We start from the raw sequence: 13,717 nt of genomic DNA, 5'->3' as shown, positions 1-13,717 counted from the left end.
TGTACTTCCGAATGATTGGGCTCTTGTGCCATCGGCTATGTTGTTTTGTTTAGTTTAGTTCAACATGACTAATTATCTATGTCCTCTCACAGCCATTGTGTGTGGAGCACCTCCCAGCATCCCGAATGGTCAGGTGGTGGGGTCTGACTTCCAGTGGGGGTCCAGCATTAGTTATACCTGTAATCAGGGTTACCAGCTTTCCCTTCCCACTATCCTCACCTGCCAGGGCACAGGAAACTGGAGTGGCGAACGGCCGCAGTGTTTTCGTAAGTGTGAATTTTTCTGAAGGCTCCGATTACAATTTGAGGTTTACCAGAAGTGTTCATAAGCATTTAAATCCACAAATAACAAATAAGCTGTACGTTTTGTCTGATGGTGGCAATACCTTATAGCAGAGGTCTCAAACTCAATTCCTGGAGGTCTGCTGCTGAGTTTAGCTCCAACTCACACCTGCTTGGAAGTTTCTAGTAATCCTGAAGACCTTGATTAGCTGGATCAGATGTGTTTGATTAGGGTTGGAGCAAAACTGTGCAGAGCTGTTGCCCTCCAGAAATCGAGTTTGAGACCAGTGCCTTATAGTATAATAATTTCCTCAACGAGTTTCTCTTTCTCTGCAGCTGTATTTTGTGGAGATCCAGGGATACCAGCCCAGGGCAAGCGAGAAGACCGAGGGTTCACATACCTGTCCTCTGTTTCATTCTCATGTTACCCCCCTTTGATCCTGGTTGGCTCTGCTCTCCGTTACTGCCAATACGATGGAACCTGGAGTGGAACCCAGCCGTCTTGCATAGGTCAGCTGATGTATTCATGCTGTCCTCACACTTAAAAAATAAACAAATAAATAAAACATAGTTCTGAGAAATTATTATATTGCAAAATGGGAAAAAAAGTGTTTGGGCTTGTTTTGATTAATAACTGTTAGTTTTGACTGGTTTTGTATCGCAAACCTGGCAACTCTGCACATTACAATAAAAAAAAAAAAAAAAAACGCCTTTCTGGCTAGATCATAAATTCAGTAAAAACAATAATATTTTGAAATATTTTGCCATTTAAAATAAGTATATAATCTGTTTTATTATATTTTAAAATGTAATTTACTCCTGTGGTGGCAAAGCAGAATTACTCCAACTGTTATTTATTTATTTATTTAATACAGATCCCAGTCACACCAGCTGTGTAGATCCTGGCACTCCTCTCTTTGCCCACCAGAACAACTCTCAAGGCTACCAGGTGCTAATCACATCAAACCAAGACCGTTATCAATAGATCTCAAACTAATTTTTTCTTGTCATTTATTGACAATTTGTGTGTTTGTATCAACAGATTGGTAGTTCAGTGTACTACAGTTGCAGAAAAGGCCACCTCCTTCTGGGCTCCATTTCTCGGACGTGTTTGCCCAACCTCACCTGGAGTGGCATGCAGCTTGAGTGCATTGGTTAGCCGCAATTTTGCAAACATATTAGTTTGACTTTTCTGTTACTATACTTTTTTTTGTTTTCAAATGCATTTTTAAAAAGACTTCATTCAAAATATTTTGTAGTGATAAAGTAGAGCATCCTTTTCTGGTTTCATTTGAATTTCTATGGTTATTTAGTGTTTTTGTTTGTTTGTTTTTACACAATACACCCTCCACACTGTAAGATTCACTCTCTCCTTTCTCTCCTCAGCTCATCACTGTAATCAGCCGGAGCTCCCCGCACAGGCAGATGTAGGTGCTATAGAGCTGCCATCTCTGGGTTATACGCTCATCTACACCTGTCAGCCTGGTTTCTACCTTGCTGGAGGGTCTGAGCACCGCACCTGCAGGGCTGATGGCAGCTGGACAGGGAAACCTCCGTTGTGTGCACGTATGTACAAAATACTTTATAAATACGTGTGTGAGCCCACAAACCAAAATATACTTAATTAAAATTTGCTTTTTCATGCAAATGTAAAAGAAATTGATCGAATGGCTTTGAGCATGTTCGTACCACATGTGTGGTTTGGTGTAGCCCATCTGCTTGATGTACAGACTTAATGATTTACCATATTCAACCACTTTGTGATTTTTCTTCTCTACAAATGTTGATAAATGGCCACGTCCACCTGTTTCATCTCCACAACTGGTGTGATCGCTGGGCCCAATTCATCATGTTATTGTTGAAATTTCATATTAGTAGAGCTCTGATTATCCCAGTGGAATGCATTGATTTGGTTTTGGAAAGCCCAGACTGCTGTAAAATATCATCAGTTCCCATACAGTATTTACCATGCCGACTGTGAGCGTATAGGGCAGAAAAATAAGATTAACAATGTCCTTTTTTACTCTGCTGGAGGAGGATGGCATTAGTCTCAAGTTAAACCCTAAATTCATCATAGTCTAGTAGTTGCTGAAATCTTTTATAATAAAGCTGAAAGTAAGGTTCTGGCCTTTTGTATTGGAAGGATATTAACAGCACCTGTGGGAGACCAGAGACAGAAGTGACATCGAATAAAGCTGTTTTTCCCCCACTGTGTGTGTCCAATCATCTTAAAATGTCCTGCGAAGTAGACTTCACAGGGTATTCAGATATATTAAGTGAAATTCCAAATCATAGAAAGTCTATATAGTCTGCCCATATGTCCAAATGTTTTTGGTTTTAATTTATTTACACAAGTCATGAAAGCATTTTTGTTAGTACTGCTTTTGAAAGGTCAATGTCAGGTGTGTTCTGCCTCTTCATCTGACACCATATATTTGCTTGTCCTATAGCTGATAACAGACCAAGCGGAAAAACTGTCGGAACAGTGCAAGAGCCACCCAACACAAAGCAACCTGGTAAGTTTCACTGTCTATCGTAAATTAAAGTAATCTTGTAATGTAAGGCAAGTTAATTAAATATTCCCCTAAAAATATTTTAGTCACTTGAATGTATAATACAATAGCTCTTGTCTTTGTTTCTCTCATTGTGTTCTTCTTTTCTGTGCCTCTATCTCAGTGCCAAGTGGGGTTTTTGCTAAGAACTCTCTTTGGAGGGGTTCATACGAATATCTAGGGAAGAAGCAGCCAGCAATGCTTAGCATAACTGCTTTTGATCCATTCAGCAATCGGGTCAATGGCACTCTCATGGACCACAGTGGAGTACAGCTCAATCTGGCTGGTGAGTGTTTTTTATTTTAACCTCACAACACATTTTACCAACCACTAATTTGTGACGCTTCAGCAGCAAGGTAATGCCAATTTTCTGGCTTGTACTGCCTCTAGCACTGTGTTTTGTGTAGTCTTAAAAAAATGTTGAGCCAAAAATGAAACGTCTGTATTTGTTACTCACTCCAAAAAAAAAAAAAAAAATTTGACCATAAAAGGAGATATTTTGCAGAATGTCTAAAGCCTGGAATACACTACACAACTTTTAAAATCTGAACAGATTTTCAAACACTAAACATCATGCACTTTTTGACTTTGTAAATTGTTACAGAGGAAAAACTGGACATCATGCACTAAATGACTGAGCATCACACGCTACTAGACTTTCAAGGCATTCTGAATGCAGCAAACTAGCGCAGAAACACGTGCCTTGTTGCTATGAGACACGTAATAAATGAAAACAATATTTTTTTTCTAAAATCAGCTCAAAATATCAAACATGTTTGATATCCTCCAAATGGATGGAATCATAGTCTGAGGCTAAAAAAAATCAGAGTCTGTGACTATCATACACTATGCAATTTTCTATGAACTCAAATCTGCAGACTGGCTCTGACTTTTGCCAACTAGCCTATGTGCTTTTTATTTTTTCATCTGTGCTCCATATATATTAATATGTAATGAAAATGTTACTATTAAAGTAAATCGTACTAGTTTCATTAATGTTGCATTGAGTCAATCCATATGAAACCAACACGCATGCAAAAAGTAAGATTTTTTATGTTTTTTTTTTTTTTTTCGAACACTTGTGACAACCATCAACGCTCCTCACCATTTCTGCAGGTACCTATAAAAAAGAAGAAGCCCAGTTGTTGCTGCAGGTGTATCAGATTCAAGGTCCTGTGGAGATCTTCGTTAACAAGTTCAAAATTGACAACTGGGCCTTGGATGGACATGTATGTATATTCCTCTTTCCCATTCCTCTGATCTTCCCCGTAGTTGTAACAAGAAGCCCTTGGTGTGCCTTACATCCATAGAATCATTATCCTGACAGTTTGAAATGAAGACTCCCTGCAGTGGGAAACGTGGAAGTATTAATCATTGTGATGATTCTACAGATTCTCCACGTTGTAATGGATTAGATTCAAATAGATTGTTTGCTTTGAAGATATTAGGCAACCGCAGATCAAATATTTGAACAACGTATATACAACTTGACCCAGCCTTCCGATTGGCTTATACATAAGTGGACTGGTTACTGAGAAAAAGAAGCATCTTACATTTGACTTCAACAGCCGTGCTTTTATGTTGATGCAAGTCCTTTCTCCTTTATGGTATGACTCCATGCAGATGTAGTCCTCTGAAAGTCGTGCTCTTGCTTTGAAAGGTGGACGTTTCTGAACCTTTACTGCAACCTGTGAGTGCTCAAAGTGTACTTCAATACTCACAGGCTGATGTAAGGGCTATGGTATAGGGCCAGACCTTGGGCTGCTTGTAACTACTGAAACCCTCAAACACACACACACACACACACTCACACGCACGCAGCTTGTCTCTCATGGGGATTTAAGAGAACCGACAAAGTTTTTCTTTTAATTAAAACGTCAGTTAAATCATTGCTGGGTAATCAGGGCCAGACGTCTCTACCCCCCTCCAATGCACTTGGGACAAGCACCTGGGAGAGTGTAATTAAAAGTGTGGGCCGTGAGTGTGTGGCTCTTGTATGTGTGTTTGTGTGTGTGTTCATGTAAGAGAGAGAGATAGAGAAAGCGCAAGAGCTAAATCAGGAGGGAGAAAGCTAGTTTTATATGTGTTTGCATGTGGATTTGTACACTTTTTATGCCTCAGCGAGGAAGGATGGGGAAAGTAAATGTCAAACATAAGTAGTCTTTCACATCACTGACACATTTTACCTTTCAGTGTCTCATTTGTGACATTTTGAAAATTCTTTATACTTACTGTTTTGTATTTTTCTCCACAGGTGTCATACATGCCTTCTTCTGATTCGTTTGTGTACCAAGGCTTTGTTCGAGGAAAAGGCTTTGGCCAGTTTGGACTTCAGAGGCTGGGTATGTGTGCTTGTCTTATAGGACTGTAAAATCTTATTTGTTAAAGGGATCAAATTAAAAATTACTCCGTGTCGTTCCAAAGCCGCAAGACTTTTGTTCATCTTCTAAACACAAATAAGCTTTCAAATGTTGGAACTGAAATATCTAAAGCTTCATTTGTGCTTCAAAGACAAACAGAAGGGTATTGTGTTTTGGAATGGGTTTGGAACAACATATTGACAGAAGTAAATGACAGAAATTATAGCGGCATCAAATCATGTCATGTTCTTTGTGTCGTTCTGTTGAATTGAGTCCACCTAGGACCCCAAACTAATGTTTAGTGTTGTCTTTGATGCTTGATCTGATTTATTTATTATAGCAAAACATATTACAGGGGTTTATCTGTGTCTCGCTGGATGGGATGCTCAAACAAATCAGTCCATGAATTTGCATATAGATGTTTCAGCATTTTAAGCTTGCAAAGTATTTTAACATAGAATAAAATACACACTTCAGCTTTAATTTCATAGTGAAAATGTCAAGTCTGTATCGTTTCCTCAGATATCAGTTATCACTTATATGTTTAAAATGATATATACTGCCACTGCCGCCCACAAGAGCTAGCATGTATTATTATAATACAATTTAGCAGGAGAGAAAGGAAAACTAGAGTTGGTGTAAGTACTGGTGTACAGCTGGTGGAGGCCAAACCATGAACGACGGTCTGTCAAATCCTGCCGTAATGAAACAAGTGTGCCTTCATCTATAAACGACAGCTGTATAGACTCATATCCCAACATCGTCAGACAGATTGAGCAAACAGAAGATTTATTAATAAGAGGGGCCGTAGTGGAAAGAGCGTGTGTTTGTGCGCACGCACCCATATTCCATCATTTCATGTTGGTTTGATGAGCTGGCTCTATTGAGTTAGTTAATTGAATCTCCCACTTGCAGCCTTGATGTTATTGGGAAGCTTTTTGGCATTGTCTGATGAACAGGTGCACTGACACTCTCTTGTTGTTTAGGAACGCTCTGTGGTCGAAATTGAAAAGTGAATTCAAAATGACTTCATCTTTGCCGTGTCTTGAAATCTGTAATTAAAATGCATTGTCAAGATAATGCAGTTTGACATCTCCCAAAAACAAGTCCCCCAGTTGAGTTATACGAAACAGTGAGATGTGAAGTTTGCCCATTAATTGATTAATTTCTTATTTGTTGCATGGTTTCGAATCAATCCGAACACATGCTTTGACAAAAAGCTTTTCACTTGTGGTTAGTTATTGTTAATAATAACTCTATATAGAAATCAATTGTTTATTCCCGTATTGTTTGAAAAGGCAAAAGCAATATTTTGAAAATGCTTTATTTGTATGTTCTTTTTCAGAGGGCCTTGATCCAAATAGAAAGAATCCAGGCTATAACTTTGCCTCCAATAGCAGTTCAGTGGCAGCAGCCATTTTAGTGCCTTTTATTGCCATGATCATAGCAGGCTTTGCTCTGTATCTCTACAAACACAGGTATAGCACTTCACCAAAGATGTATTGCTCATTGCGCATTGATTTTTGTGATTTAATATGAATCACTCTTCCAGAATATTTGGTAATATGTCTTGTTTACTTGCAGAAAAAGGCCCAAAGTACCCTTCAATGGTTACGCAGGCCATGAGAACACCAACGGAAGAGCCACTTTCGAGAACCCTATGTATGACCGTAACATCCAGCCCACTGATATCATGGCCAATGAGACAGAGTTCACGGTCAGCACAGTGTGCACAGCAGTATAGCGACCGCTCTAGTCAAAGGTGAGTCTTCAACAAGAGAACCTACATAGAGATTTGACTTCAATACAGGTCAAATACGAGGAATGACACGATACACTAACAAACATAAAAATACTGCTAATAAACATGTTTCAGATCATGATCAGGACCCTGTTTGCCTCAAAACTATATACCTTCACATCAGAAGTGTGTCTTCATAGGAAGTCCACTAGGTTTTGGAACAGAGCTAAGAATTTGTTCTTGTGAAACTTTATACTAACTTTGTGAATTATGAGCTGGTTACAGTCTGATATTTGATGTTTACTTTTTTTTCCTAGAAGAACTTGTTTCAAGATTTCAAAGTCATAGCGTGACCTTAGCATTCTGCATCCACATCTAGCGTGCTTCATTAGACTACTGTACAAACTAGCATGGTGTCAGGGATGAAAAGGTCATTGGCGAACAAAGTTGAAATCTTGCAGTGTAATAAGCCGAATGAGGACAAATACCTCAGGGAAAAGGAAAAAAGCAATATATCCTCACATAGTTGCTTTGGAATGATTTAGAGGCATCATTTGCTGTATATTTCTGCTATTATACAGAAACTGCCTTTTCAGCATATAGTTTGTTTGAATGTTGAGTGGGGGAATTAAAACTAGAGAAATTTTACTTCTAAAACTGACTTTATCGCCCTAGTTTTGCCCTCAGACAAAATAGAAAACAAACTGCTGAGGCAAGAGGATAAGGATAGAGAAGTATTGAATTTTAATTTATTTATTTCAGCTGTTATACTCTCTTCCAAGATTTTTTTTTTTTTTTTAAAGAACACCTAATCTAAGCCGCAGACTATGAACTTGGGCAGGATTTGTAATTGGTTTCCCCCCTGTGTCCCATGTAGTTAAATCTGTTGTGCTGATTTGAACCTGAAACAGTTCTTTGTCATGTGTTTTTTGTTATTGCTTTACTGAATGACGTAAGTTTTAAAAATGTACCTTGCTATTGCAGTCTGTTGTTGCGATGTTAGTCTGATACTGTTGTGTTGAGCGTTTTTCTTTCTCACTTTTTCGCTACTTTTTCCCTTTCTCACCATGATCATCTGTTTTTATGTCTTCCTTTCCTATCTGACAAGCAGTGTTGGGCAGTAGCTACTAAAAAGTACTAAAAGTAGCATTGCTATTAACTTTCTTGCAGTACCTCAGCTGTTTTTAAAATAACTTTACTTTTTTTAAGTATCTTACTTTACATTACTTTTTTAAGTATCTGTGCAGAATTCATGGCAGAACATTTTCAGCTATGAATTTTCAATATTTAGGGGCTTTATGATGCAGAATTGATTGCCATTTTTATTAGGACAGGACAGTGTAGAGCAGACAGGAAGCGAAATGGGGGAGAGAGAGGCTGGTGGGATCAGGAAAGGTCCTCAAGCCAGGATTCGAACTCAGGACGCTTTTAACACAATAGTGTTACAGCCATTTATTTTTTTTTACTTTACCGCATTAGCACTGTGTCTCTGCTTGTGTGATTATTTTTCAAAAGATGTTCTTAGTTTGATGCTCGTGGTGTTTATGCTTTGGGTCATGTGGCTGAACCAATTGTTAGCAGATTGGTGAAATCTGAATTTCACCAATGAAATCATTAAATGAACCAGCTGAAATCTGATTCCATTTGAGTCCCATTATAACACGTTATTTTTGTTCCATATAATTTTTTTCACTTTTTTTTCATTTTTAACTAAATTATAGTGTTATCCTGTTGTATTGTGTATGTTTTTCAATGTAGAAATGTGTATTTAATTTTTTTTAAAGAATCTGTCCAAATAATTTTTAATGTCAAGAAATTTTGAGAATGTCAAGATTTTGAATCAAAAATATAGTGCTAATTACAAAATCATATTATTAGACATGGTATGGTCATATTAGCTAAATTTTGACAAAATTTTGAGGGCCAAAAGCTCACACACAAGTCACTTTCATACCAAGCAGCTTCCTGTTGGTCAGCTCAGCAAATCCACATGACTGACTTGAACTCGTTACAAAATCTGTGTTAAGAATTTAAATGACTGGATTTTGCAATTGAAAATATACAGAACAGTGGTAAATGTGACTTTACAGCTTCAATGTAGTTAGCTACTTTTAGTAACTTCTAGTGTAGCTGCTTTGACAGTAGTTTAAATGAGTAGAAAGTAGTTTTTTCAAACTGCTGAAAAACGTGTCTTTCTCTTCTCTTTTCATAGGCTGGATATAATCTTTCCCTCTCCACACAGCTGTTCCCATAGTAAGAATGGGACACATGGATGGACTAAAGAGGAGGATTTTTTTGTTTGTTTTTCATTTGTAATCCAATTCCAATTGTGACAAAGTGATAAACCTTGACAACGATGCTGTCAAAGCGCATCAACAGAGATGCACTGATAAAGAACCATGTCAGTGTTTGCTAGCTAAAACTCTGTTCCTACACACTTCTGCTGTCTCCTCTTTTTTCCTTCCGATGGAACGTCCTATTTGACTGCAGCAGCGCAAAGGGACACATGTGAAGCTCACAGCCGTCGCTTGCCAAAAAAAAAGACAAGAGATATATTGTTCGGTCAAACGAAGGCCGAATTCTGAATCTTGAGTTGGAGGAAGTCTTCGTGTGAGCAGGAAGTCACAAGAAGCATGTTGCTGGAGAGTTGAAGCTTTGTTTTACTTTCATATCTTGAGTTCTTTCCATGGAGTGCATTTTGGCTTCTTTTATCCCGTTTCCACCTTGAACTAAAATCGCAAGTGCAGACTTCACTGAGGACACACTCTCTGACACCTTCCCCATCAGTTCCCTGAGTATGTAACTCCACATCTCGGTCTGAAGAAGAATGAGAGGCTTCTGAGGCTTATTAGAAGGCATGGATTCTAGCTGTAGCACCTTTCTCATTTCAGCCTCAAGGAATGAGTGTTCTCCTACCATCTTATCATGATCCTGGTTGAAAATGGACTGTCCAACCCTTCAAGCAACCCAGCGGAGAACATGAAAATATGTGTTTTGGTGTTCAGGGGCTTTATGAAGCTGACTTTACGCCCATTATCTGCTGTCATTTCCTTATTCTCACATTGACAGAAGAAAAGCAGCCCACATTGGAAGGTTGGATTTGTATTAGCCAGGTATTACCCAATCTGAAACCCCCTCCTTGTGTGTTTGGAAGTTCTGAGTTGGATGCTCTTGGTTTGTGGGCTGGGATATCATGGCGAAGAACCGTTTGTTAGCATTTATAGTTATTCCTGATGTCAGGTGGGCTTTGGATGTCATTAAATGACAGAATCCAATGGTTTTCATACATAGATTAAAAAACAACAGCCCTTGAAGAGTTGAAGTACATAGGTAAATAGAACTTGAGACGTGTCTTTCGTAACCAGGGGAGGGTCTACTTTCGGTCCTCAAGTTCTGAAGTCAAGGATAAGGATGACGTGAGGGTTTTAGTCAAATGGAGCCAACACCAAATGAGCATGAAAATATTTAATCTCTGTAGCTTTGTGTCATAATCTGTTTCCCTGCACATTCCTCCATGTCATCCATGCCCACGCCACACTTACGATAAGGAAAAGGGGCTTAGAAAACACTCCTTAAAATACTAATCCAAGGCTGGTTGTTGATTTGCATGCATTAGTCCAGTAACTTGATGGGAAGGTTTGAAGATGAGCAACAAGCTTTGGAAGTTTGCAACAGAATAACTTACATTTTGTTGCGAAAGTACACTATATTCTGGGTGCAGCATTCTTTAACTGGCCGGTGTTATTTAGATTTGTAATTCAGTTATTGAATATTATTGCCTCTGCTTGTTTCTTCATCATTCGGTTCGATTTTCTTGTCTTACAACCTCTGTTACCTGATGCCGGCATTTACTTTCCAGTGGGCATTTAAATTCCTCCAGTTTATTTGCTGTACTCTTCAGCTTCTGAAATCAATCACTGATATAATTGCATTTACAGGTTTATTACTTTTGAAATCAGTAGCCTATCATGGTTGTGTTAATATGATATTACCCAGAGCTTGTTTCAATTGTAAGTTGATCGAAAAAGCAAAGATTATATTTCCCTTGGGATTTTATGGGCCAGGAGTTTAGCAGGTACGTTACCTTCAACCTATTGAAATTAACTTTATATTTATATACTTTATAAGACTGTCATATGGCCATTCTTTTTAGGAGAATTTTATGGAGATGGCATCTTAAAGCATTTTCCACATATCAGACATCGTGTTGAAAGTCGCATTCCCTTGGTGTTTTATTTTCTTAAAGTTACGTTTTATGTCTCAACCCAACAATAGCAATGTTGCCAGATTTACAATGCTGACGTTAGAAATTGCTCCTTTTAAAATCCTCCAAAAATTGCACTTTGCTAGCGATAACACACAAAAATTCAAGGCACAAGGGCTTCAAAGTCATCACCTCTGCTTTATTTTTTCATCTTTATGTGTATATTAACCCAAAATGTTGTTGAAGTATCCAGGCAGCCTGTTTCTCATGCTTGTCCATCTGTTTCTCGTAACAGTGCCTTGGTAACTCTATATGTGGTGTATCCAATCTCTTCTTATTGCTCCATTTTTATTATTACTTTACACTGGTCAAGAGTTACCAGTTGCTACAGGAGAATTTCAAAGACGCAGCTTCTTTTTTTTCCTGGTAGAGAGTCAAGTCTTTGTTATTCTCAGTTTAAGAGAATCACACAAACAGAAAAATAATAACCAGCACCCCAAAACATGTCATTAAGTTATATCTTCACAAAAGTCCTTTAGGTTAGAACCTGCACTTTAAGGGAGCAAGTAAACACACTTTTCTTTGGCCTTCATGTTAGCATGTGTCATGAAAGTATTCTTATGTTGTAATTATCAACCATGCCGCAAAACCTACGTACGGTGCTGCTATGCCAAAGTAAAAGGCATCAGCCTATTTTATATACATGCATAGAGAGACATCCAGCCAAAATAAAAAAACATTACTGAATTTATTATATTATTTTTAGCATTTAGCAATGCTAACAGTGAATTAGCTGAAACACCCAGCACATTCTTGTTGGCGTTCCAGTCTGTAACCTTGTCATCGTTGTACTGATGTGAAGAACTGTGCCTGGCAGCCCTCCATATAATTTATACTCAGCCCGACAGAATCACACATACATTCATTAAAATGGAGACCAGCACGAATATTACCTTCGGATATTTGTGATGAGTATATGGCAAAGGTTTTGTTGGCATGATGTGAAAGTAAGTTTGAAGCAAAGATAATTGTGAAAACTTGGATGATCATGTCAAGACTACTTTGTAGTGTCAGTGTTGTTGTCTCATCAGTCTTTAAAAGACAAGAAGTTTGGATGTAGACGATATCGGGACTGCACTGAATGTATTTTTAATTTTGGAAATATCTATGCTATACTGCTATACATATGGTGAGCATCCAACAAACTGCGTAACTAAACCAGTCATGACCTTTTTTAAAAACTTGTCGGAAAAAGAGCACCCCTAAAAGACTGCATATCAATATTTGAGTTGCATACTGCAGCTTATTGAATAATTATATGAAAATGTACTACAGGATGGACATATCAGTTTTGTGTGGAGTTCAATGTGAAAATATCTTGGTATGTACTTGTCCAGTTTCTTTTTTTTTTCTCATTTTGAGAACCACAACCATGCATTTCTCTCCAGTCGGTAAGAGGTACGAGCCCAGCCTTGAAGGACTTTTAAAGGACTGCTCTGCTCTGGCTATCCAAAGCCTAAAGGAATACAGTCAGTCTTGACTTACGTACTTGACCAAAAGGATTTTTTTGAACAGTGGCTTTCAAAAACCTTAATGGAGCAGTCCGTTGCGGATATCCAGACAGAGACTCTGACGCTGAAAGAACTAATGAATAGAAACTTTTTTTGTACAGAGATATATTTTTATGGAAATAAATTTGTAATATAAAAAAGAGAAAGTGTATTGACAGATCTGTAAATGTTTTTCATTATTGTAGTACAAATGCTAGTGGGGATTATAAAATATATATATACAAAGACAAAATAGAGACAAAGGTTTTTTTATTTAGTTTTTTTTTTTTGTAAATGTAAAAAAAGATTGTATATAGAAGTTTACATATTGTAAATATGTAATACCCAACATGGCTTGTCTGCTATATATAAAATGTATTTTATCTGTCTGTATATGATGCTTTGCATTGTGTTTAAGCTTATTCTACTTTCTTGAACTTGAAACCTATTTTGAAGTTTTTGGAATAAAAAATTAAAACATGCATGTGCCTGCTATTTTCTTCATTGTGTGGAAGGTTTGTAACTTTGTGCATGATTGTGCTTTATTCATCTGTGCGCCCACCCTGACAAAACTGGACAATTATTTTTCCTCTAGCTGTCCTGTAGTGCACACAGTTGGCTGTATATGGAAGGCATTAAGGCGCATTCAAATCCCATGTTTATGCAATATCTTGACTGCTGGGTTGCCTTTATCTGCTAGATTTTTAAAGCAGCTTTACATATTATGCTTAATATGTAAGGTATAATAACTTTGCAATAACGTTTAGTCTTTGTGTTCTTTTGTGAAGAAAAGAATGATGAACTTTCGTTAGTCAAAGAGACCTTATTTTCTGCAACAATCCAAAAGTCAGTGGATTTTGTTGAGGGAACCAGGGTGACACTAACCTCCAGGTAGGTCTATACAATACATCACTACGGCAGTCTATTGTGAATATTGGTTATGATGCCTTGGAAACCAATCTGAACCCATTTTTCTTACCTTACAAAAATGCTTCTTTGTATGTCTGGCTGGTTAAAGTGCCCCTATTA

At 37.8% G+C, this 13,717-nt stretch overlaps 1 protein-coding gene across 1 annotated transcript in view; it reads left to right on the top strand.

The window, feature by feature from the left end:
- LOC306885119 (CUB and sushi domain-containing protein 2-like) overlaps positions 1 to 6,937 on the top strand; it is a gene marked incomplete at its 3' end in the record, with an annotated part of 288,472 nt that extends 281,535 nt beyond the window's left edge. The window contains 11 exon segments of the mRNA XM_079441463.1: positions 93 to 266; positions 618 to 791; positions 1,157 to 1,230; positions 1,324 to 1,435; positions 1,668 to 1,847; positions 2,732 to 2,797; positions 2,958 to 3,119; positions 3,950 to 4,062; positions 5,088 to 5,175; positions 6,539 to 6,671; positions 6,778 to 6,937. Coding sequence (XP_079297589.1) covers positions 93 to 266; positions 618 to 791; positions 1,157 to 1,230; positions 1,324 to 1,435; positions 1,668 to 1,847; positions 2,732 to 2,797; positions 2,958 to 3,119; positions 3,950 to 4,062; positions 5,088 to 5,175; positions 6,539 to 6,671; positions 6,778 to 6,937 — 1,436 coding nt within the window.
- Between the last annotated feature and the right edge of the window lie 6,780 nt (positions 6,938 to 13,717).

The sequence above is a fragment of the Barbus barbus genome (genome assembly GCF_936440315.1).
Source record: "Barbus barbus genome assembly, chromosome: 19".
Classification (NCBI taxonomy): Eukaryota; Metazoa; Chordata; class Actinopteri; order Cypriniformes; family Cyprinidae; genus Barbus; species Barbus barbus.
This window is presented reverse-complemented; position numbering and strand designations above follow the sequence as displayed.